The sequence below is a fragment of the Mobula hypostoma genome, chromosome 18 (genome assembly GCF_963921235.1).
Source record: "Mobula hypostoma chromosome 18, sMobHyp1.1, whole genome shotgun sequence".
NCBI classification, from domain to species: domain Eukaryota; kingdom Metazoa; phylum Chordata; class Chondrichthyes; order Myliobatiformes; family Myliobatidae; genus Mobula; species Mobula hypostoma.
In genome coordinates this window covers 23,454,362-23,478,955 of record NC_086114.1, presented here as the reverse complement: position 1 = coordinate 23,478,955, position 24,594 = coordinate 23,454,362, and the positions used below count along the sequence as shown (strand labels likewise).

Genomic DNA, 24,594 nt, shown 5'->3' with positions numbered 1-24,594 from the left:
GTTCTGAATGGGCACCCTTCAATCCTTAGGTCATGCCCTCTTGTACTAGACTCCCCCATCATGGGAAACAACTTTGCCACATCCACTTTGTCCATGCCTTTCAACATTTGAAATGTTTCTATGAGGTCCCCCCTCATTCTTCTAAACTCCAAGGAATACAGTCCAAGAACAGACAAAAGTTCCTCATATGTTAACCCTCTGATTCCCGGAATCATTCCAGTGAATCTTCTCTGTACCCTCTCCAACGTCAGCACATCCTTTCTTAAATAAGGAGCCCAAAACTGCCCACAGTACTCTAAGTGAGGTCTTACCAGCACCTTATAGAACCTCAACATCACATCCCTGATCCTATACTCTTTTCCTCTAGAAATGAATGCCAAGATTGCATTCGCCTTCTTCACCACCGACTCAACCTGGAGGTTAACCTGAAGAGTATCCTGCATGAGGACTCCCAAGTCCCATTGCATCTCCAAACTTTGAATTCTCTCCCCATTTAAATAATAGTCTGCCCGTTTATTTCTTCTGCCAAAGCGCATAACCATACACTTTCCAACATTGTATTTCATTTGCCACTTCTTTGTCCATTCTTCCAATCTATCCAAATCTCTCTGCAGACTCTGTTTCCTCAGCACTACTGGCCCCTCCCCTATCTTTGTATCAGCAGCAAACTTAGCCACAAAACATCTATATTGCTCCTTCCTCATTGCCTATTTGGACATACACTCTCAAAAAGGTACACTACTCCCGTAAACTTGTACCTTGATCATGTGATGCTGAGACAAGCAATGAAACTTGGTTGATCAGTGCAGGCTGTGGGTTGGTTGGAAGATCTCCTGGTTGGTTTCCACCTGGGCTTGGCTAAAGTGGTGATCCACAGATCCAAGCATTTGAGAGTTCTGCCTGAGCTCGGTGCCTCTCATTCTAATGGGGTTATGTCCGTGCCTGTGTGTCCTTGGTGAAGGAGCACACGGCATCTGTCGGCACATTGAAGGGCTTCCAAGACTGCTTGACATCTGTTGAATATTGAGAGACCTAGATAGAGTGAACATGAAGAGGAAGTTTCCATACTGGGGGAGTCTAGGACCAGAGAGCACAGCCTCGGAATACGTCCGTTTAGAATAGAGATGAGGAGGAATTTCTTTAGCCAAAGGATGGTGAACCTGCAAATTCATTGCCACAGATGACTATGGAGGCGAAGTCATTGGGTGTATTTAAACAGAGTTTGATAGATTCTTGATTAGTAAGGGCATCAAAGGTTTTGGGGACAAGGCAGGAGAATGGGGTTGAGAGGGATAATAGATCAGCCTTGATAGAATGGCGGAGCAGACTCAATGGGCCATATGGGCCTATTTCTTCTCTTATGGTCTTAAGAGATAGACATTACTGTGTTGTAATTTAAAGCTATTGACTTTAAGTAATGTGAGTTGTAGAAAATTGTATAATTATACTAAATTCTGTTAACACTGAATAAGCCTTTGGAAAAGAGAGAAAAAAGTGGTACGTGTGAAGCAACATCAGCTTCCATATCCATTGTCCCTATCAATTCGCAGCTTTATCAAACGTAAAAGTTTTGACAAATCATTGGGTGGCCAGAGGCTTGAGCAAAAAGTTAGAGAATCCAAAATGGGAACGATGTTGGAAAGATTAAATCCCAGTCCTTGATGCCTCACTGCGGAAGGCACAGCTGACTGTGAAGCAACTAAATTAAGGGGATCTGTTAACATCCCTGAATTGGAGGACAGTGGAGATCTTTATATTGCTAACAACAGGAATTCTGCAGATGCTGGAAATTCAAGCAACACACATCAAAGTTGCTGGTGAACGCAGCAGGCCAGGCAGCATCTCTAGGAAGAGGTACAGTCGACGTTTCAGGCCGAGACCCTTCGTCAGGACGAAGCCTGACGAAGGGTCTCGGCCTGAAACGTCGACTGTACCTCTTCCTAGAGATGCTGCCTGGCCTGCTGCGTTCACCAGCAACTTTGATGTGTGTTGCTATTCTTATATTGCTGGCGGTTTGGAAAAAATGTATAGATTGTGGTTTTAAATGAGAATCCGATGATTAAGGTATTAGTTCTGTTTTCATTTTGCATGATGTGTGCCTTTTGTAGCCTGATCTTTCAGTAGTTCGACAAATGCCACAGTCATTTTTATTTGATTTTACTTTAGAGATAAAATACACCAAAGAGCCCGCACCACCAATTACACCTGTGACTGAATAACCACCTAATGTATATCTTTGGAATGTAGGAGGAAACCGAAGCACCTGGAGGAAACCCACATGGTCATGGGAAGAACATACAAACTCCTTACAGACAGCAGTGGAATTGAAATTGTTTCACTGTCGCAGTGTTACGCTAACAGCTATCTTACCATGCTGCCCTTTTAAGGGAATTGCATGTTTACGAGGGGAGAATGGGTTGATTACATTTGGAATTTAGAAGAGTGAGGGGAAATCAAATATTATTTTATTCTCTCATGTTGCCTTTAAACTGAGCATAGTTTTTTAAAATAAAATTTTCTTGCAATTTTATATTGTACCAAGTTGTCAAAGCAAGTAGAAACTAAATTTATTAACTCATGCACCCTACCATTGTAAGTCTTCAAGGAGTTGAAGTACATTCCTTGGAGGGAGTCAGACGAACTGCCTGTTTCTTGGGAAACAGCATATTGTACAAAAATGTACCACCGACTGACATGGACATGGTCTCGTATAGTTCTTGACAGGTGTACTTGTTAGGTAAAATGAATGAGCAATACAGAGCACTGATTCATGAGTGTAGATATGAATCACCATTCATTCATCATCTCTGGGTCAAAATCCAGGAACTCCCTACCTAATAACTCTGTGGAAACACTTTTTCATGTGAACCGCAGTGATTCACAGGGACAGACTAGCACTACAGTGCCTTGAAAAGGTATTCAGCACCCTTTGTTCACATAAATGAGTATTACAACCAGGGATTTTTGATCAATCTAACTGAGAATTTTTATTTGTGAATCACAAGCTCCTTTTTTCACAGTAGAGCCCAAAAGACAGAGAAAATTGTAAAGCATGAAAAATTGAAATGTCAGCAGTTCAAAAGTATACATCCCCTTTTGCTCGGTATTTAGTTCAACCACCTTGTGTGGCTATTACAGCCAGTAGTCTTTTTGGATAAGTCTCTGTTAGCTTTGCACAACATAATGGAGGAAGATTTGCCCATTCATACTGGCAACATTGACAAGCTGTGTCGGGTTAGCAGGGGAACACCGGTGGTCAGCAATCTTGAGGTCTTTCCAGAGGTGTTCAATCAGGTTGAGGTCAGGACTCTGGGTCACTCAAGGACATCAATTTTCTTCATTTGAAGCCTCTCCATGGTTGCTCTGGCAGTGTGCTTTGGGTCGATGTCCTGCTGAAAAATGAATTTCCTCCCTAGTTCAAGCTTTCTGGCAGAGGCTAGCAGGTTTTAATCCAGAAACTCTCTGTATTTAGCACAGACATCCCACCTTTCCTGGAAGTTCCGGGAGTCTCCCGCATATTAATAGTGTCTCCCTGATGCCCGCAAATTATATACAATGTCCCGGAAATTGATTTTTTTGAGAGCGAGTGTGAGAGAACACGCGAGAAAGAGCAAGAGAGCGAGCACAAGAGCAAGAAAGCAAGCGCGAGACAGCGAGAGAGCGAGAGCAAGAAAGCAAGCGTGAGCGAGAGCGACCATGAGAGAGAGAGAGCGTGCGAGAGCGAGTGAGCGACCACGAGAGAGAGCGAGAAACCAAGTGCGCGCGGGAGAGAGAGCAAGAGCAAGAGCGAGAAAGCAAGCGCGAGAGAGCAACCATGAGCGAGAGAGCGAGAGTGTTCCAAAAAAAGAAGATATGAAACGTACGTCACCCCAGACTACACTAAAGTGTACCCCTGCCTAATAGGGGTAAAAATAATGACAGTGTTTCTTGCTGCACTGTTTGCAACAGTGACTTTTCTATTATGGTGGGTTAAGACTGTAAAAGACATGTTGAGGTGAGTTTAACAGGTGTCATTCATTCATTAGCATAGCTAATGTTATTTAAACTAGCTGGCTAGCTGCAAAGGAGCTACTCTATTGCAGACGTCCCACCTCTCCCGGAAGTTCTGGGAGTCTCCTGCAAATTGATGGTGCTACCTCCCTGGAAGGAGTTTTTGCAGGGTGGGATGTCTGTTAGCAGCATTCATCGTCCCATCAATCCTGACCAAATTTCAAGTCCCTGTTGTTGAAAAGCATCCCCTTAGCATGATGCTACCTTCACCATGCTTTACAGCAGGGATAGTGTTATTTGGCTGATGCACAGTATTAGATTTATGCCACACATATAGCTTAGCATTGAGGCTAAAAAATTCCACTTCAGTCTCATCTGACCACCAGCCCTTCTTCCACATCTTTACAGTATCATCTTAGTGACACTTTGTGGGCAAGGATATGCTTTATTTTTTAGCCAGTCTTGCCACTCTTCCATAAACACCCTTTTTGTGCAAGGCCTTGAAGACTGTAGCCATTAACTTCATCTCCATTTGCAGGCACTGGCTTCTGCAACTCACTCAGAGTGACTGCTGGCATCACAGTTGCCTCTTACAAGTGCCATTCTTCTCCGGTGACTAAGTTTAGAGGGACAGCCTGACTTAGGTAGTGTGACTGTGGTTTCATATTGTTTCCACTTTTTCACGATGAACTGCACTGAGCTCCGAGGTGTGTTAAGTGCCTTTGAGATGGTCTTGTACCCTTCCCTAGCTATGTGCTTCTGCCTTATCATTTCCCTAACTTGTCTTCAATGCTGTTTTGTCTTAATTTTGACAATTGTTTGTTGAAAATCTACTACTCTGTAGAGGGGGTATTTACAGTAATCTTGTGAATTAATTGAAAACAGGTGATCTTCCAATTTTCTACAGGAAAAAAATGGGTGAGTTGGTAAGGTAATATATAGTATTGCACCCGAGGAAAGATAGTGTAGTAATTACAAAGAGGATGAATAATTTTTTAGCCTCACTAGTTTGCTATTTAAATTTTAGTAAGTTGCTGATAGGTTTGGAATTTTTCTTTTGATTTGGCATAATGCACAATATTGTGTAGATTAGCTCAATATATTTTAAATTTAGAAAATGAGTCAGTAAAATATGAAAATAGTTATGGGGGCTCAATATATTTTCTAGGCACTGTATCTTATGAAGGACAATAATTTCCAACCTTCGCACTCCCAGGTCCTGTGAATAAATTAATAAAAAGCTTCGGGCGTTAGCACTTAACTTGCTGAATTTAATTGCTTCACTGTTTAACACCTTTCTCAAGACACAGGATGAAGTATTTTGTCCTGCATAAATTCAAAGGAAAAATGCTAACTTTTCTCCTTGAAGGTGCAATTAAAGACGACAACAATAAGGAAATATTAAACAGATGCTGCACCTTATCACTTGGGAATATTTTCACTTCAATTTTTCAAAGTTTTGGATTGTTCAGCAGGCAAATATAGCAGCAACCTCTGAAACCCAAGTCTCAAACAACAACAGGATTGACGACCTTTCAGTGTTAATAGAGGCAGCAGTGTTAGTTGGGGAATTTGCTCTCCTTCAAATGAAGTTGTTGCATCTTTTGTCCCGATCTCGTCACATGTCTTAGATGAATGTTTCATCAGAAAGGCGGCTCTCTGAATAGGCAGCACTCCCTCAGAGCTGTGCTGGAGAGTCAGCTGATATAATTTGTTAAAAATAAACTGGTTTTGTGAGGCAAACAACAGGAATTCTGCAGATGCTGGCAATTCAAGCAACACACATCAAAGTTGCTGGTGAACGCAGCAGGCCAGGCAGCATCTCTAGGAAGAGGTACAGTCAACGTTTCGGGCCGAGACTCTTCGTCAGGACTAACTGAAAGAGGGTGACAGAGGGAGAAAAAAGAGAAAGAAAGGGGATAAAACAAAAAATAATAAATAAATAGATAAGGGATGGGGCAAGAAGGGGAAGAGGGGCACCAACAGAAGCTAGAGAAGTCAATGCCCACGCCACAAGGCTGGAGGCCACGCAGACGGAACAAAAGGCGTTGCTCCTTCAACCCGAGCGCGGCCCCATCCTGCCAACAGAGGAGGCCATGGATAGACACGCCAGAATGGGAATGGGACACGGAACCAAAATGTGTGGCCACTGAGAGATCCTGCTTTCTCTGGCGGACAGAGTGTAGGTGTTCAGCGAAACCGTCTCCCAGTCTGCATCGGTTCTCGCCAATATACAGAAGGCCGCACCGGGAGCACTGGACGCAGTATATCACTCCAGCCGACTCACAGGTGAAGTGTCGCCTCACCTGGAAGGACTGTCTGAGGCCCTCAATGGTGGTGAGGGAGGAAGTGTAAGGGCATGTGGAGCACTTGTTCCACTTACAAGGATAAGTGCCGGGAGGGAGATCAGTGGGGAGGGATGGGGGTTGGGAACAAATGGACAAGGGAGTGGTGTAGGGAGTGATCCCTGCGGAAAGGGGGGGGGGAGGGAAAGATGTGCTTGGTGGTGGGACCTGGTGGCGTGGGCATTGACTTCTCTAGCTTCTGTTGATGCCCCTCCTCCCCTTCTTGCCCCATCCCTTATTTATTATTTTTTGTTTTATCCCCTTTCTTTCTCTTTTTTCTCCCTCAATCCCTCTCACTGTGTCTTCCTCTGGTGCTCCCCTCCCCTCCCCCTTTCTGGGTCTCCTGTCCCATGGTCCTCTCCCTTCTCCAGCCTTGTATCCCTTTTGCCAATCAACTTTCCAGCTCTAAGCTCCATCCCTCCCCCTCCTGTCTTCTCCTATCATTTTGGATCTCCCCTTCCCCCTCCCACTTTCAAATCTCTTACTATCTCTTCTTTCAGTTAGTCCTGACGAAGGGTCTCGGCCCGAAACATCGACTGTACCTCTTCCTAGAGATGCTGCCTGGCCTGCTGCGTTCACCAGCAACTTTGATGTGTGTTGCTTGGTTTTGTGAGGCATCCACACAAATTAAATGCAGGGCTGTGGTTGGAATTCCATAAAGTACTTCGACTACAATTGTTTTGTGTCAGCGATCTGATTCTAGTATCCCTTTTCTGCCAACATCACTGATATATCTTTTCATCCTGTTTTCCCTCTGGTGTTCATTTAGCTTGCCTTTAGATGCTCTTGTGTTATATGACTCAAGTAATCCTTCCAGTGGTTAATTCTATATTCCCACTGTTGTAGCGTGGATGAAATTACTGGAGAGACAGAGTCACTGGTAGATACAAAGCATCTTCTTTATTCGACACAACAAAGTACAGCAGGCATCTACGTACCGAGACGCTTTCTCCTGAAAGGTCTGCTAGCTAAATGTGGGCTTGATATTTATATGCTAAACATAAAGGCAATCGCTACTTAAAAAGTTACAGGCAATGCATAGACAATGCTTCCTATTGAAGCTACATACAAAATCTCACACCATCCTTTCCTCCAGACGCCAACATGTCTGGGTTGGTATCTACAGCCTTTAGGAATGTAAGAAGTCTGTGATACATTTATTTGGCATTTCCCATGCTAACATAGAAGACAATTAATAGAATTAATATTTATAATGTATAGGTGTGGTGATACTGCCTTCGAAACTACTTTATCAGGTCAAACTACCAGAAGTATCTGGTATTCACACCTTTTAGGAAGTCCATTGTGGTGGACTCAATCCACAGTCCTTTGTCAAACAGTTAAAATAGAAGCAACACACATCAAAGTTGCTGGTGAACGCAGCAGGCCAGGCAGCATCTCTAGGAAGAAGTACAGTCGACGTTTCAGGCCGAGACCCTTCGTCAGTTGTTTGCGTTAACATAGAAGTCTGGTGGCCAAAGTCATTTAAGTGTAAACAAATCATCTACCCAAAAAGAAATCCACTCTAACACCCACCACTCTCTGGGCAAAGAAATTTCTCGTCCTTCAGTTAGTAAAATGCTCTGGTGTAAAGGTGAGGCCCTGCTCCTTGGGTTTACTGTTTTTGATTTGTATTTATGGATCTGGATCAATGTTCCCTCTAAGATGTGTGTGCATGCACACATCGTTTGGCACTAGAGGGCATAGGAATTTAAACTGTACACAAAAGGTTGTCACCCTCTATCTCATTGGCATGTTAAGTATATTTCACAATTGTATACAATCACATTTCCTTTTCCAGTTTCTGATGCAGACAGTGTTGACAGTGTGAAGGTTTGTCTGCAGATTTTAAAACTGGCTTATTTATACTGTTTTTATTGTTCTGTGCATACATGTTGTTACTGGGCAAAAAAATTACACAGCACAAGATTTTTTGCGCGCACTAGTCATTACAAATTAGAGGCAACATTGACCTGGATACTTACAGTATTCGTGATTTATCCACAGGAACCTCCATAACCAAATTATGGGCCAGAGATCCAGACAATGACACGCTTGTGTTCGGTGTTGCCGGAGAGGAAGCCAGCAAGTACTTTGCAGTAGAAAGCGAGAGTGGTGTCGTGTGGCTTCGTCAGCCTTTGGATAGAGAGGTAATTTAATTGCTGCTAGCAAGGTTGGAGGCACAGAACAAGCCTGGACCCTGCATCTTAATACAGATTTCATTGCAGAGATCAGTGATTTATCTTAACTAAAGCATCTATTAATTAAGCAATATTCAGCCCTCAGGGATAAATTACTGCCAATTTGATTGTGGTGATTTGCAGCAAGAAGCAGTCATCTATTCAATAGTAAAACAAATATCTGCTAATTGGCAGTAATACACAGCAACAAGTGCTTTGTCGTAATTCACTCTTACTTTAGAGTGGATTAACATGAGACGTGTCTTTCTTCTGTGCTTGTGCCCGGCATTCTTAATGACCAATAATGCTTTCCTAAGCATGACTCTGAAATGGGTTTTAAAAGTAAACTGTCCTTTCGCGTAGCTTAACTTTTTCATGTTGTTAATGAATACATGTTCAAATGAATTTATGGTAATCTGCTCACTTGCTTCATTTTCTTGATGCTGCCATCCTACACCACCAGATTCATAATCAGTTATTACCTTTTAACCATCAGGCTCCTGGGCAATTTCACTCTCCTCAACACTGAACTGATTCCACAACCTATGGACTTACTTTAAAGGACTCAATAACTCGTTCTCAGTATTATTTATTTTCTATTTATTTATGATTAATGTTGTTATTATTATTTGCTTTTTGTATTGACAGAGTTTTCTTCTTTTGCCTATTGTTTATCAACTTTTTGTGTGTAGTCTCATTGATTCCATTGTATTTCATTGTTCTACTGTGAATGTCGAAGAAAATGAATATGTCAGGATAGATTTGTTCTTGATAAAAGATAAATTTAGTGTGGGTAAAACTAAACATATTTATTTACAGAATAGCTTCAGCTCCATATTAACATGTGCGACCTGCTCACCAATGTCACTTCTGGTCCTAGGGTGAACCGCCCACATCACACACTGGAACCTGAAATTCTTTATTACGTACACACATAACAATACATCTTCCCTCTTTAAAGTAAAGCCAAACACAATACTATGTCCCAATAAACCTGCATAGAAACAATAATGCTTTCCAACCAAGGCATTTACATTAACTTCAATTATAATGAGCAAATACAGTCCCTTATTCACTCAGCAACTCTCAGTCAGATCTAAGATGGTTTGATGATCCTTTTTGGTCTGCTATTTCTCTTCACAGATGTATTGCTTTCACTCTGATCAACAAATTTATTTTTCACATCTGCTGGCCCCTCAGGTGACATATCAAGCTACGGGTTGGAGCTCGTGTTCGTAAATCGAAATGGTTCTTTCTGCGAGGTGCTTCTTGCTCTGTTTGGATCTGGAAGGAATGTGGAGCAACTTCCTCTTGCACATATCCTTGCCTGGACCATGTGCCAGAATTATGATCTCGGATTTGCACTTTTAAAGCTTTTGATGCATAGGCTGCTGCAGTATTACAGCTGCAAGACCATACTGGGATGCATGAGCTGAAATCCTAGTACAGCTTTCCGAGTTCATAAAACTTAAGCATGGGCTCTTCATTTAGGACTCTTTTCAGCTTCTAGAAACACTCTTGTTGCTTGTGAGACCAAATCCACTAATCTCATTGCTCAAGGAGTGACCTAAGTGTTGCTGACACAGTAGACAATCGAGGGATGAACCAGGCAGGTCACCATCTTCAAGAAACATCTCACCTCCTCTTTGCTTTGGGGCCCATCCATGTTCTCTATAGCTGAAGTCTTTCTTGGCTTCATTTCCTCTTCTGATATGACATATCCTAAGAAAGTCAGTGTCTTAACAGCAAGCTCACATTTCTCTTTATTTTATTTCAAATTGATATTCCATGTCATGTCAAGCAGCTAACTCAGTCATGCATCATGTTCTTCCTTGGTAGACCCCCTGATGATGATGTCATCCATCATGGTCTTGACACCTGGTATGCCCTCAAAGATCACGCGAATCGGTTTATGGTAGACTTCTGGTGCGGACAGGATCCCATATGGTAATCGAAGAAAGCTATATCTTCCCTCTGGTGTGTTAAAGGTACACAGTCTTGAACTTGGCTCATCAAGCTTCATCTTAAACACAAAATAATCTGCAGATGCTGTTGTCAAAGGAACACTCACAATGCGCTGGAGGAACTCAGCAGGTCAGTCAGCATCAGTTGAAAAGATTGGTGGACGTTTCGGGCGGAAACGTCGACTAATCTTTTCAACTGATGCTGACTGACCTGCTGAGTTCCTCCAGTGCATTGTGAGTGTTCATCAAGCTTCATCTGCCAAGACCCAGACGCGCCAAGTTTGCTGAACGACCTGGCATCTACAAACCGGGACACTGTCTCCTCCTGTGTTGACAACTTAAAATGCTCTCTCTGGATGGTTTTATTGAGATCCCTTGGGTCTAGACACACCCACAATGTTCTGTTTTTCTTTTGGACACCCAACCTGTCGGTTCTTCAGTTTTTTGTATGACATTGCAAATGGAACTCTCCTGCATGCATGGACAATAGGAACCACTGTCTCATCTATATGCATTTTGTGCACACCAATTAAGCATCTGAACCTCTCAAAGACACCTACATATTTGTCCATAAGTGAAGTGTGGTCATCTTTGATCTGTGAAGTCACTATGAAAACTCTTTTATAACAATTACAGCACGGAAACAGGCCATCTCAGCCCTTCTAGTCCATGCCGAACTCTTACTCTCACCTATTCCTCGCACTCAGCCCATAACCCTCCACTCCTTTCCTGTCCATATATCTATCCAATTTAACTTTAATGGTTGAACTTTTCACATGCAATCAGACTTAATATTGGCTTTACTTGCTTTTCAACAATCAGTAGCTGTGCCTTTAGGTGCTACTCCTTGTGCTTGAAGGTCACTATGTAGCCCCGTTTTACTGGGATGTTCTCTCCAGCATAGCCTGTCACTCTTAGCTTCTCTGGGTACATCTTGCTCTTTACTTTGAGAGTTTTGTAATCATCCATGGACAACAGATTCACCTGGGCTCTGGTGTCAAGCTTGAATGGAATTACTGTCTCACTGGAGCAATCCATTCTGTCTTACCAGCACCAGCAGTCTGTAGAGAATCCACAAAGTCTTCCTCCATTTCCTCAGCAACTGTACGCACTTTTCTTTTAGTAGCCCCAGCTTTGCAGCATTTTGCAAAATGATTCTTCTTCCCACAATTATTGCAGAACTTTTCATAAGTAGGACATGTCTTTGGAATATGCCTGTCTCCACATTTACTGCATTTGCTATTTGAGCCTACCTCTTTGCTTTGTTCTTGCTTTCGGAAACGTCTTGTGCTCTGCTCCCAGTATGCACTGTTTCTGCCCTGTGCAACTTCTTAGCTTGTGATCGTGTGGTCTCTGCTACCCTACACATATTCACAGCCTTTGGCAATGTTAAGTCTTTTTCATGGAGCTATCCTTCTCTAAGCCCATTATTTAAAGTTCCGAACACTGCTTTGTCTCTAACTAGTGAGTCTCTCAAATCTCCAAACTAACAGGGCTTACTCAATGTGTGAATCTCAGCTGCGTATTGGTCAAAGCTAATACCTTGTTTCTAGTCACAGGAAAAGAACTTGTATCTTTCAAACGTGATGTTTTTGATGTCTGAAGCATCTTCGCCAATTAAATATAGAAAGATAGACGCCTTCAATTTTTCATCCATCATTTCCGCTCTACTCACTGCCAAATATATATTGAATTGCTATTTCAAGCATTTCCAGTTATCAGTTACGTAGATTGCCGGCAAACTGCATAGGTGCAGGTGGACTTAAGTTATCCATTTCAGGCTCTAACCTGAATCTGCCTTGGTGAATTTGGTGAACAATGGCAGCTTCAGGACACAATGTGCTCTCTGGCTGGCAGTTTCTCTCTGTTGGAACCTTTCTTAATTGCTCGCGGTATATTTACTCTCGTGTTTAGTTCTCATGCCAACTTTTGACACTTATGTTTGTTCTTGATAGAAGATAAACTTAATGTGGGTAAAACTAACACAAATTCATTTATAGCATGGCTTCAGCTCCACATGACAGCATGCAACCCGCTCATCGATGCCACTTCCTGTTCTGGGGTGAACTGCCCACATTGCACTATGGGAACTGAAGTTCTTTATTTTGTATACACATAAGTTACACATGCATAATATATTCAATGTGTGATGAGGAACTATACAAGTTTTGTATAGCCTACTTATTTGTGGGCACGTGGCCAAGTGGTTAAGGCATTCGACTAGCGATCTGAAGGTCATGAGTTCGAGCCCCAGCTGAGGCAGCATGTTGTGTCCTTGAGCAAGGCACTTAATCATACAGTGCTCTGCGACGACACTGGTGCCAAGCTGTATGGGTCCTAATGCCCTTCCCTTGGACAACATCAGTGTTGTAGAAAGGGGAGACTTGCAGCATGGGTAACTGCCGGCCTTCCATACAACCTTGCCTAGGCCTGCGCCCTGGAGAGTGAAGACTTTCCAGGCGCAGATCCATGGACTGACGGATGCCTTTCGTACTTATTTGTTTGGAAGGAGAGGGGATACACTCAGAGAAAGTTATTCAAAGGTTTGAAAAGGCAAAATTATATTTGGATATCAGGAATTTTTGCTGGAGATGGTGGGTTGGGTGAGCAGGAGGATGTAACAATTTGCATTAGAGTGTGAAAATATTGCAAAACGTTCCATGGAAATTTTATCAAATGAAATAAGAACCTAAGATGTTTGGGCAGGTGGCTAAAAGTCTGATTGACAGTTGTGAAGAGTTTCTTTAGAGGGAATGGGTGGATTTAAAGAGAAAATTCCAGAACTAGGATCCTAGGCAGTTGGTAGAACAGTGGTGGCCTGGAATATGTAAAAGGACTGGAATTGCACAGGACTCTAGAGATGAGCCACCAAAGGGTTTTCAGCAACAGGAAGGGGTGGTGCTGCAAGGGCAACACTGGGTGAAAATATTTGACATCAACAGTCTGGGTGTCAGTGTGGGTCAACAAACCGAGCTGATGGGGTGAATGACAATGTTGGGTTTTTCAGGGTGTGAATAATGGCCTCAATGAGTTCATTTTCTGGAGTGAAATTATTAGTATTTTGGATATCTAGGAAGAACGTTAAAAAGAGGGTATGTGATGCTGTATTAATAAGGGTGTATATACATAAAGGACTCTCTTTTCAACCCCATTTCCTGTGGTGTCTGATTGAAGAGCTAAAATGTGCTCAATTATGAGTGAGTTGGTGGGGATTTTGCAGCAGTCACACAACTTGCATCATGGTAAAGTCCAAGAAAAATTGATATCAATCTCATAGCTGGCTATAGTAAGATAGGGTTTGGTGGTCTCTGATTCTGCAGAACCATCATCCCAACACTGTCACATTTGTAAGAATGTATTAACCACAGTCACTCAGCTAGCAGTCACTTTCATTAAAAAAAAATAGAGGTCACTGCTTTTGGACCTACAATGTGCTGATTTGTTTTCAAAGATCTTATCAGGACTTTTACTCTGAGCTGTTTTTATCCCAGCCGCTGAAGAAGATGCTATCCATACTCCCCTTTCCAAAAGGAGAGTAGTTAACCTTCCTCGTGCCTTTCAGCAAGCTGATTAATCAAAGTCCATTTTGTTTACATTTTCTTGATGCTTTCTCAATGTGGTTGGCCTCCCAGTTCATCATTAAGTGGAATTGTCACCACAGCTACCACCTTTCTCACACTCGACATGTTAGTGTTTAAGAGTCAAGAACAACATTTGCACCACCATGTAAATAATTCTGCACATTAAACTCAATCTGCCATGTTTGATTTTCTCTGTTTCCACACCACTCTCTTAGAGTTTCAGATAGAAATTTGTGTCCTGTAACACAAATTCAAATTACAGGCCACACATTGGTATTTTCCACAGGGAATACAGAGCACTGGTGACTTATGCACTGCATTAATACTACAGATTCCTATTCATTTGTAAAATAGTGATATACCAGGAGCCACTTCATTATTTTTAAAACAAATGAATTTTTATAACCAGAGAAATGTTTGTAAAAAAGGGTTAAGTTTTTAAAATTAGAGGTCAAATTATTTTAAAGCCAGAACTCTCTTATTCTCTTTACCTTTTTTAAAAGTACTTTTTATAACCAGTCTTCATTTACATATATTTAAAAGCACAATATGAATTGCAAATTACAGTTAAAGTCAATTTCTAGTACAAATTAGCTCACTTAGCTGAGATAAAAGTCAGTTGCAGATCTGTGATTATTCCATTATAAATCTATATTTGTGTTGGGTTCCCTGAACCCACTCCATATTGTTTTTTAAGAAGATAGTGGGTGATGATATGGTTTATAAATTGAAAGTAATTGTGCAACACTTAATCAGCAATTCAAATTGGAAACCAGAGAGGGCACAAACTTCAAGTACTCTATGGAGTCTTCTATATCTACAGATGGAGTACTGCAACAAGAAAGCCAATTACTATTACTATTGTGTGCATCTACATTTCAGTAATCTTTCCCGGAACACGGAGTGCACAATTGAAACAAACTTGCAGTAAAAATATAGCCTTCATAATAGTCAATGATTTATATGCTGAAATGCCTTTTCATTGCTAATACACACTTCAGTTTCAAGAGCCATGCAATAACTCAAAGGTTTTTTTGTATCCTTGATTATAGTTTTACTGTCAGGACAAAAGGCCGCTTGCTAAATTCTGCTTTTTCCCCACTGTCGTAAAGTTGTACAGATCAGAAGTAAGTTCTTCTGCTCACCATGCCTGTACCAGTGTCAGACACCAATTGGTATCATTCCTATTTTTCAGCCCTAATCTTTATGTTACGCCATCAAGATACATGAGTGTACGTGTCTTCTCCACCCCATCAGGCAGTATGTTTTAGATTCCATCCGCCATCTCGGTGAAATGATTTTCCTCCAGAGCTTCTCAAAACATCATATCCATTATGCTAAACCTTTACCCTCTGTTATGCGGAAGAACCCCATCCATAACTACTTGACAAAAGGCAAAAAATATGACTTTGAAGTTTCTTATGCTTGATAGTATACTTCAGTGAAATCTCCAATCAGTCTGCGCCGAAACAATGATAAATGCAGCTTAACCAGTATCTTTTGTATCTGTTAACACCAGAATGAGAAAGCAAATCACTCCTTTCTAACTATGCAAACATGAGGAAATCAGCAGATGCTGGAAATTCAAGCAACACACATCAAAGTTGCTGGTGAATGCAGCAGGCCAGGCAGCATCTCTAGGAAGAGATACAGTCGACGTTTCGGTCCAAGACCCTTCGTCAGGACTCTGCACCAGGACCTTTCTAACTACTCTGCATTAGCTTCCTGTATCTTTTAGAATTGATTTTAAAATTGTCTTGCTTGTTTTAAAGTTCTCAATGGTCTGGGACTGCATTTTGTTTAATAATCTTGCTCAAGGGATCAGCTCTTTTTCCACCGGTCTCTCAAATTTAAGTGATCTCCCTCTAAAGATAATTGGCAGGTCGGGTTTTCTAAATGACACCTCTAAACTATGGAATTCAATACCTGAAACTGTAAGGGATGCAGACTCAATTGACACTCTTAAATGCCAGCTCAAAACCTATTTTTTTAATCTTGCTTTTAACTAGCATCTTTTTGGTTTTTATTTTCATGTTTGCACTTTATCCTGTTTTAAAGCACTTTGAATTGCATTGTATATGAAAAGTGCTCTATGAATATATAATAATTATTATTATCTTACAACTGAGATGGTCCATTCCAGGCAACATGCTGGTGAATCCCCCCTGCATCCTGCCCAATACATTCACATCTATCATATTGTGTGGCAACCAGGAATGCACAAGAAATGCCATCTATGGCCTAACAATGTTTTATATAGGCAAGTATTGCCTATGCCATCTCAGCCTTATCTACCTGTGCTGATACCTTCAGGGATCTTTCAGCAGCTACACCTGGCTCCTAGTGTACCGTTTGGGGTCTTACCATTCATCCTGGTCTTCAGCTCTCCAAAAATGCATTAACTCATTTTATTTTAAATTAAATGCTATTTGCCACATCAGTGCCTTTCTTACCAACTGATCAATACTGTTCTGCAGAATTATCTTGTCCAAGTAACCATTGTATACCAGTAACTAACTTGATTTAATATTTCTTTTTTTGAAAACCCAGAACTGGTACTTATGTCATTACTAAACTCTTCTTATTTTTTCAACTTTTTCAGGTGGTATCAGAACTTCAAGTGGAGTTCTCTGTTAGTGACAAGCAAAGTGTAAGTAGCACTGATTCAGCTGGGTTTAAGATTTGTTAAGTTTAATCATTTTTATCCTGTAAAAATATAGCAAATTTATTTGAGCATATGTGGACGAGATAAGCCCATGGTACAGTCTATCAAGGAATTGGTAAATTGGTTTATTGTCATCACATGTGCCAAGGTGCAGTGTAAAGCTCTGCTTTGTATGCCATCCATATGTATCACTTCATCACATCAATACATCGAGGTAGAACAAGGAAACAATAACTGCAGAACATAGCATTACAGTTGCAGAGAACGTGTGGTGTGGCAAGATAGTAAGGTGCAAGGCCATGACAAGGTAGATGGTGCAGGCAAGAGTACATCCTATCATACAAAAGGTCCATTCATTTGTCTTATAACAACAGGATAGAAACTGTCCTTGTGCCTGGTGGTAGGTGCTTTCAGGCCTTTGCCTACTGAGAGGGCTGAGAAGAGAGAATGATCACGCTGGGAAGAATCTTTTGATTATGTTGGCTGTTTTACTGAGGCAGCAAGTAGGGGGATTATTTCTGGGTATATTAGGTAAGTCAGTTCACTGAATGGAGAAATAATTGTCCTTCTCAATGTTGTTTATTTGTTTTATTTCTTCCCCCTCCACTACTGTTCTCCCTCCCCCCCCCCAATGTTGACTTCCAACTGTTTATTGTTAAATAGCAAGGAAAGTCCTGCTGTGTTGGATAGTGAGTGTGTTGATATGACTTGAATTAGTGATCATTTCATCAGTTTGCAGTTTAGTGCAGTAAATAATATCAACTTAAGGAAATTGTAGTTGAATTGCAAACAATATGGGCAATTTGAGGAAACTTTTAAAACTTTACTTTGAACATTATTTTTACTTGGTTATACTACTGATTTGTAAAAATGTGTCACCATATATGTTCCTTGGGAGGGAAGAAAGAAAATTTCCTTTATCAAATATTTGAATCATTTTAATACTGGATCATAATGTTGTTGTCTTATGATTCCTGTTGAGGACCAACGGCTTATCTTCCTCAGTGCCCTCTCCTTCTTCAGCAGAGAGTGGGCAGTTCTTGGTGTTGAGGGTCCAGGGGGTGGATGGAGCTATTTTATGCTTTATCAGACTGAGAATGAGGAGGGTGCAGCCCCAGGAGTAAGTCCTATCTGCCTGCTAACTGCCCCTCACTAGCTGGGCTGACTCCCCAAAACTCAGCAGTTTTCCAACACGCCCAGTCATATTTCCCACTGTAGCACTGTCAGGATTGTACTGAGTGGCAGAACAGGCTCAAAGATCCATATAGCCCATTTCTGCTCCCCTTTCTTGAGCTTTGCTTTAAGATATTTGCCCCAGAAAGTGTAGTTGTAAATAGAGAGGCTGCTGGAAATACTTAGCAGTCCAGACTGCATCTGCGGAGAGAAAAGCAGTGGTACTGCCTTGGGCAGGTAACCCTTCCATAGTACACAGCAGGTCAGACAGTATCAATGGAAAGGATAAAGAGTTGCCGTTTTGTGCTGAGACTCTTCATCAGAAGTTGTCTTGAAATGTTGTCTCTTTTACCTTTCCATAGATGCTGTCTGAATTGCTGAGTTCTTCCAAAATTTTGTGTGAGTTACTCTGCATTTTCAGCATCTGCGGAATCTCGAATGTCTTCCATAGAACAGCATACTTAATGGGATTCACACTGCCAGGTCACCTCTGGTTAATTCTGTTTCTTTGTCAACTTGTGCTGATTCTCATCAACTTTGTTTTAAACTTGACTTTCCAGCAACAACATTTTTGTGCTTTTTAGCTACTTTCATGTATTTGTTCAAAATGTCTGTCTGTGATTGTACTCTGTTGTTTTAAACTGGTAATTTTATGTGGAATTCTCAGCTTGTACCATCTACAATAATGAGTGCAGGTGGTGAGGATATTAAAGATTTATATAGTCTAAATATTGCATAGGCTTTTCATCTTTTTTACTGTAAGGGTTCAAACAAAAGCAAAAAGAAGCCCTCTTTCGCACAATTCTTTTCGGTGCACATTTAAATACAGCAGTGAACTGTTATATGTACATGCATTACATCAGAGTTCTGAAAATACAGTTCTAATTGTGGTTAGTTGTACTGATTAGCTACATAAGCTCATAACTAGTTGCACAGAAAGTGATCTGCATGAATTAATCAAGCTATATTTCAAATTTTGCATAATGCATATTGATTAGTTGGTTGCACTGTCCTTTTCTGCTTTGGAGAAGAGGAGAAGGCGGGTAAAGAACTCGAATCACATCGTAATGAATGCAAAAGCTGCTGGCCCCTTGACATAAAGTAACAATAAGGTGGAAGAAACCATCCATGTTCAGAATTGTTAATTCATTCAAAATCAAGTGTTGTAGAATTTCTGAAACTCATCTTGACTTTTAATTTGCAGGTTATTAAGGGCATTGTCAATATTCAAGTAGGTGATGTCAATGATAACCCACCGGTATTCCACAACCAACCCTACAGTGTGAGAATCCCTGAGGTAAGTGCCAATCTTTGGGAGGAATCTTGTACTCAAATCAATTACTGCCTCATTATTATTAATTTGCTAGGAGTCCACAAGGTCATAAAGTTTCCATTCGTTATAAACATGTGTAGACTGTGCTACCCTGAGAATTGTGTTCATTTTTAATTCATTATTGACTTTTTGAGGGCAATGTGACACAGTGGTAAAACCTCTTGGTGCTGAGTCAAAGGATACTGGATCCATGAACCACAGAACAACTTTGGCTGACATTCAAGGACAGTGTTGAAGTGGTGCAGCACTACTGAGGTGGCTATTTTGAATTGACTTAATTTCTTACATTCTTCACATACATGAGGAGTAAAAGTCTTTACATTACGTCTCCATCTAAATTGCAATGTGCAATCATAGTAATTTATAATAAATAGAATGGTCAATGTAACGTAGAAATTCACTCAAATCAGCAGGAGTTAATCAGTCTGATGGCCTGTGGAAGAAGCTGTCCCGGCACCTGTTGGTCCTGTCTTTTATGCTCCAGATGGTAGCAGCTGGAATAGGCTGTGGTTGGGGTGACTTGGGTCCCCAATGATCCTTCACGCCCTTTTCTCACACCTGTCTTTGTAAATATCCTGAATCATGGGAAGTTCACAACTACAGATGTGCTGGGCTGTCCACACCACTCTCTGCAGAATCCTGCGATTAAAGGAGGTACGGTTCCCATACCAGGCTGTATGGCAGCCAGTCAGGATACTCTTAATTGTGCCCCTGTAGAAAGTTCTTAGGGTCCATATCAAACTTCCTCAACTGTCTGAGGTGAAAGAGGCACTGTTGTGCCTTTTTCACCACGTTGCTGGTGTTTACCGACCACGTGAGGTCCTCGGTGATGTGGATGCTGAGGAACTTAAAACTGTTTACTCTCTCAACCCCAGATCCATTGATATCAATAGGGGTTAGCCCATCTCCATTCCTCTTGTAGTCCACAACCAGCTTCTTTGTTCTTGTGACATTGGGAGAGAAGTTGTTTTCTTGACACCGCTGTGTCAGACAGATGACGTTTTATAGGTAAGATATGATAGCTCAGAATTCACAAAAGAGGTAATGACATTATTTGCAGGTTTTCTTTGTGCTTAATCTGTTGTTGCTCATTAACACCAGCAAAACCAGGTGAAATGGTTGTAATTATTCATTGACTAATTTCCCTCTTTGAATTATTAACTGAACTGCTCCAAAAGCATCTGTTACCTGGACTATCTTGCTCTCCACCTGTCACAGACTTTCCCACTGTTCTCTCCATTCCTCCTCTCTGTATTTGTTTTTCACTGTTTCAATACTGCTGGATGGTTATCGACTTGCAAAGTCATCCTGTTCTTCTCTTTCTCTCTCTCTCTCTCTGCATAAAATGCTGCCAGAGTATTTTGGGTGAAATTGTTAGTTATCTCGTAACCAAACCCAGAGTTTACAAAGTATGAGATAGCTGGCTCATTTTATTAGGTACCTCCTTTACCTAATAAAGAGGCTACTGCGCTCATGTTTGTGGTCTTCTGCTTCAGCCCATTCATTTCAAGGTTCTGTGTGTCGTGCATTCAGAGATGCTCTGCTGCGCACTAGAGACAGTTGTGTGTGAAAAATCCTAGGAGATCAGCAATTTCTGAGTTTCTCCAACCACCTTGTCTAGCATCAGCAAACATTCCATAGTCAAAGTCACTTAGATCATATTTCTTCTCCATTCTAATATTTGGTCTGAACAACAACTGAACCTCTTGACCATGTCTGCATGCTTTTGTGCATTAAGTTGCCACCACATGATTGGCTGCTTAGATATTTGTATTAATGAGCAGATGTACAAGTGCACGAAACAAAGTGTCCACTGAGTGTAGCTGGCAGATATACACAACTAAAACCTACAAAGTACTTAGGAGACATGAAAATGCCGATGCTGGAATCTGGAGTAACAAAACAACTTGCTGGAGAACATACAGTAACGGATCAAGCAGCATTTGTTGGAGGAGAGGAAAGGTTGAAACCCAGCACCAGGACTTTGAATTACTTAATTTTATGAAAGCATTTCAGGGGCATTTGGAAGGCATAATGAGTGATATTTCTTTTCAGAGTATTTTATTGCTCTTCATTGCCCTTTTTGAATTTATAGGTTCCAGAAGAATACCAATATCTTCCTGATGTCCTGAAAGTTTCTGTAGGAAACAAGATTAAGGAAAGTTTATTTATTTTACACACAAGGTTTTTAGCTGCATTGCAAAAACTATTGTGTTCAGTCCATTCATAGTCTTGTCTGTCTCTATCTTCCTCAATTTTTAACAATACATTCCTACACGGCTCAATTTCTGGGCTATTGCATTTCCCAGGTTATGACTGCGCATTCATTCACTATAATCTGAAGCTTCAGGATTTGCTTCCAAACTCTTATTCTTTTGCAGTCCTGATGCAGGGTTTTGATCTAAAACATGAGCAATTCCTCTCACTGATGTTGCTTGACACACTGAGTTGCTTCAGGTTATCGTCCCAAGTTCCAACATCTGCATTCTCTTGTGTCTCTTCTGTCTTTGCCTCTTCCCTTTCCTCTGAGCTGCTCCTTAAGGTGCACCTCTTTGATGAAACTTTGCTCATCAGCCCTTCTATTTCCTAACTTTGTTGAACATCATATTTTGGTTGGCAAAGCTCCAGCAAAACATGTTAGGACATTTTGCAGCATTAAAGGTACCAAACAAATATGTGTTGTATCTGTCGCCTTGAGAATATGCCTTACTGAGCTCTCTAAAAAGATATTTATTTTTGACTGAGTAGAAAAGTAGTTTTGAACCATAATATTTTTTAACGTAATCTTTCTCTTGGGTGAGCCAGAGAGAGCTAACAATTTTCTGCTCATTCTGTAAGATATCCTTAAGTTATGGATAAAAATTAAGCACCTTATCAGAAAGCAAATTCTAAAAGCAATGGAGAGAATTGTTGTCCATTTGTTGATGCCAACAAGAGAAATATAGGTTCTTTGCATTTCCATCTGCAGTTTTTGACTGTATATTATTGGCTGCTACTTGTTTAAGTGGAACAGTAGTCCAAAATCAATTAGATAGATTGTGTCCAGAAGACACAACTTTGTGTAATTAGATTGGACTTGGGATACAATTGCTGCTTGTAAAATGACATTGGAGTTATAAGTTGCAGAAGAACACAATCTCAGTTACATGTGACCCATTTTATGGTTGGCTATTTATCGGTAATTCACCTTTACAGAATTCACAAACCTTTACCTGAAAAATTGAGGTCTGCAATAAAATTTACTGTCGTGTAATTTAGATGGAAAAGAATGTATAAGTATATATTTTTAATTGTGTTTAATTACAATTAATTGTGTTACATTACAATTGCAATATGGATAGTTTTCTATGAAAAACCTCCCCTCACTCATAACATGGGTTAAAAAAATTGCAGCAGCATTATGAACTATGAGCTTGCTTTAAATTGGTGGTGCATGAGGATGTTGGTGTCAATGATGGCTGATGAAATTCAGTGTAGTTCTGGATAAAAAATTGAAATGTTTTGCAGGTGAACCAAAAACATTGATTTTGTTAGCTTTTCAGATTGTAGAGACAATGACTAATCTTCTAGAATAATTAAGGCTGGTGATCCAATAATACATACAGTAAAAGACTTGGATATGAATGTATGGGGTATGATTAGTAAGTTTACAGATGGCAAAGCAATTGGTGTAATTGTAGATCGTGAAGAAGTTTATGAAACTTGGGTGGAGTGTTGCCAGATGGAATTTAATCAAGATGTGAGGGAAAGTAGTTTGGGAAGACAAATTCTGGTAGGATACTCTGGGACCATGGAAATGTTGATGTTTAGAGAAACCTTAGGGTGCTAGTTCATATCTCCATTAAAGTTTTGACACAGCTGTATAGGGGAGTGAAAAATTAAATGGTATCCTTTCAGATGTAGACTAAGGTATTGAATATAACACTAGTAGTGTCATGTTGCAGTTCTACAAAGTTATGCTGTACTTAGTGTATTGTGTACAGTTCTGGTCACTGTGCTATGGGAAGGATGTGGCAGCAATAGAGACAGTACGGAGGAGATTCTCCTGATGTTGCCTAGAATGGAGAGTTGTACTTTTAGGAGTGATTAAATAACTGGGTTTATTTTTACTACTATGTGGCTGAGGGGTATTTGGAGGTTTACAGATTTACAAGGGGCATAAGTAAAATGGAGTAAATCTTTTTCCCAGGGCAGGGGAGTTGAGAGATAGTGGGCGCAGATTTAAGGTGTGAAGGGAAAAATTGCGAAAGGAGATTGGAGGCATAAGCTTTTCATGCAGAGGGTGGTGAATATTTAGAATAAGCAATAGAATAATAGAACAGGGTGTAGTAGACAGAAAATCCTAAATCCTTTCATAACCCACAGGCTTCAGAGAAAATGCTATGCAGATGCACAGCAGTGCTGCATCCTGAGATGTCACTTCATGTCACCAGACTGGAGAGGGAGTGACAAAGGAGGGGCTGGGCTGTGATTGCCAAACCAATCAACATGAGGATGTCAGATTTCCCTGGCATTATTAGTCCACCACTGGTGACCATGCCTTCAGCTGCCAAGGTCCCAGACTTCGGAATTTTCTCCAAAAATTGTCCTGACTGAAATCAAACTAGGTTTGCAAACTTAGCTCTGACCAAGCCTTTAGTCTGCTTGATACAGTTTAAAGTCAACATTTTCTTTGATTACCAGTCAAAGTCTTTAAGGATACAGATTCACATCACCATATAATCTAAACTGTTTTACTATGATGTGAGTAATAAGCCACTAGACAAGCTTTCTTGCAATGGGTTACATGTACAAGATCAGTATGTATATATCGATACTGTTTTTTCGGAATTTCAAATATGTGTTCTTTGCAGCAGTGTTCAATAACATGCATAACATTAAACTATAAGTTTTCCTGTTTCTTTATTGTTCCCAGGGAGCCCACTACCTTGAGTTAGTATTCTTTTGACCTTCATACTGCCTTGAGAATCATGTGCATGGAAAAATGTAAACCTGCAGTCTATAGTGCGTGTTCCAGAACTGCCTTTCAAGCTTAACCTCGCTCAAGCATCTAATGTGAATTAGATTTAGTTCACAATCAAATATATAGCTTTGCAATGATCTCTGTTTTGCATTGGCCATTCATTCAATCCTTGCATTTGTTTCACCAGGAAATAACCAGCACTTTGGCTCCAATGAGAGAAATATTCTTTCAGAGTATGCCTCCTCATCATTCAAGTATCCACATTGCAGGAATGTTACTTTATTGTGTATTTTACTCTTTAGGGAGAACTTCTGCTTGATTAGTCTGGATAAGGTTACCCATATGTTTCCACCTTCTGTGCTTATCATGGGGATATACTGTATGTACAGTATTTGCCCAT

At 40.7% G+C, this 24,594-nt stretch overlaps 1 protein-coding gene across 4 annotated transcripts in view; it reads left to right on the top strand.

The window, feature by feature from the left end:
* cdh23 (cadherin-related 23) overlaps positions 1 to 24,594 on the top strand; it is a 1,160,360-nt gene that overhangs the window by 230,264 nt on the left and 905,502 nt on the right. For all 4 annotated transcript variants that reach the window (XM_063070587.1, XM_063070586.1, XM_063070590.1 and 1 more), the window contains exons 4-6: positions 8,343 to 8,485; positions 16,663 to 16,710; positions 19,103 to 19,195. In XM_063070587.1, coding sequence (XP_062926657.1) covers positions 8,343 to 8,485; positions 16,663 to 16,710; positions 19,103 to 19,195 — 284 coding nt within the window. The remainder of the gene's footprint in view (positions 1 to 8,342; positions 8,486 to 16,662; positions 16,711 to 19,102; positions 19,196 to 24,594) is intronic.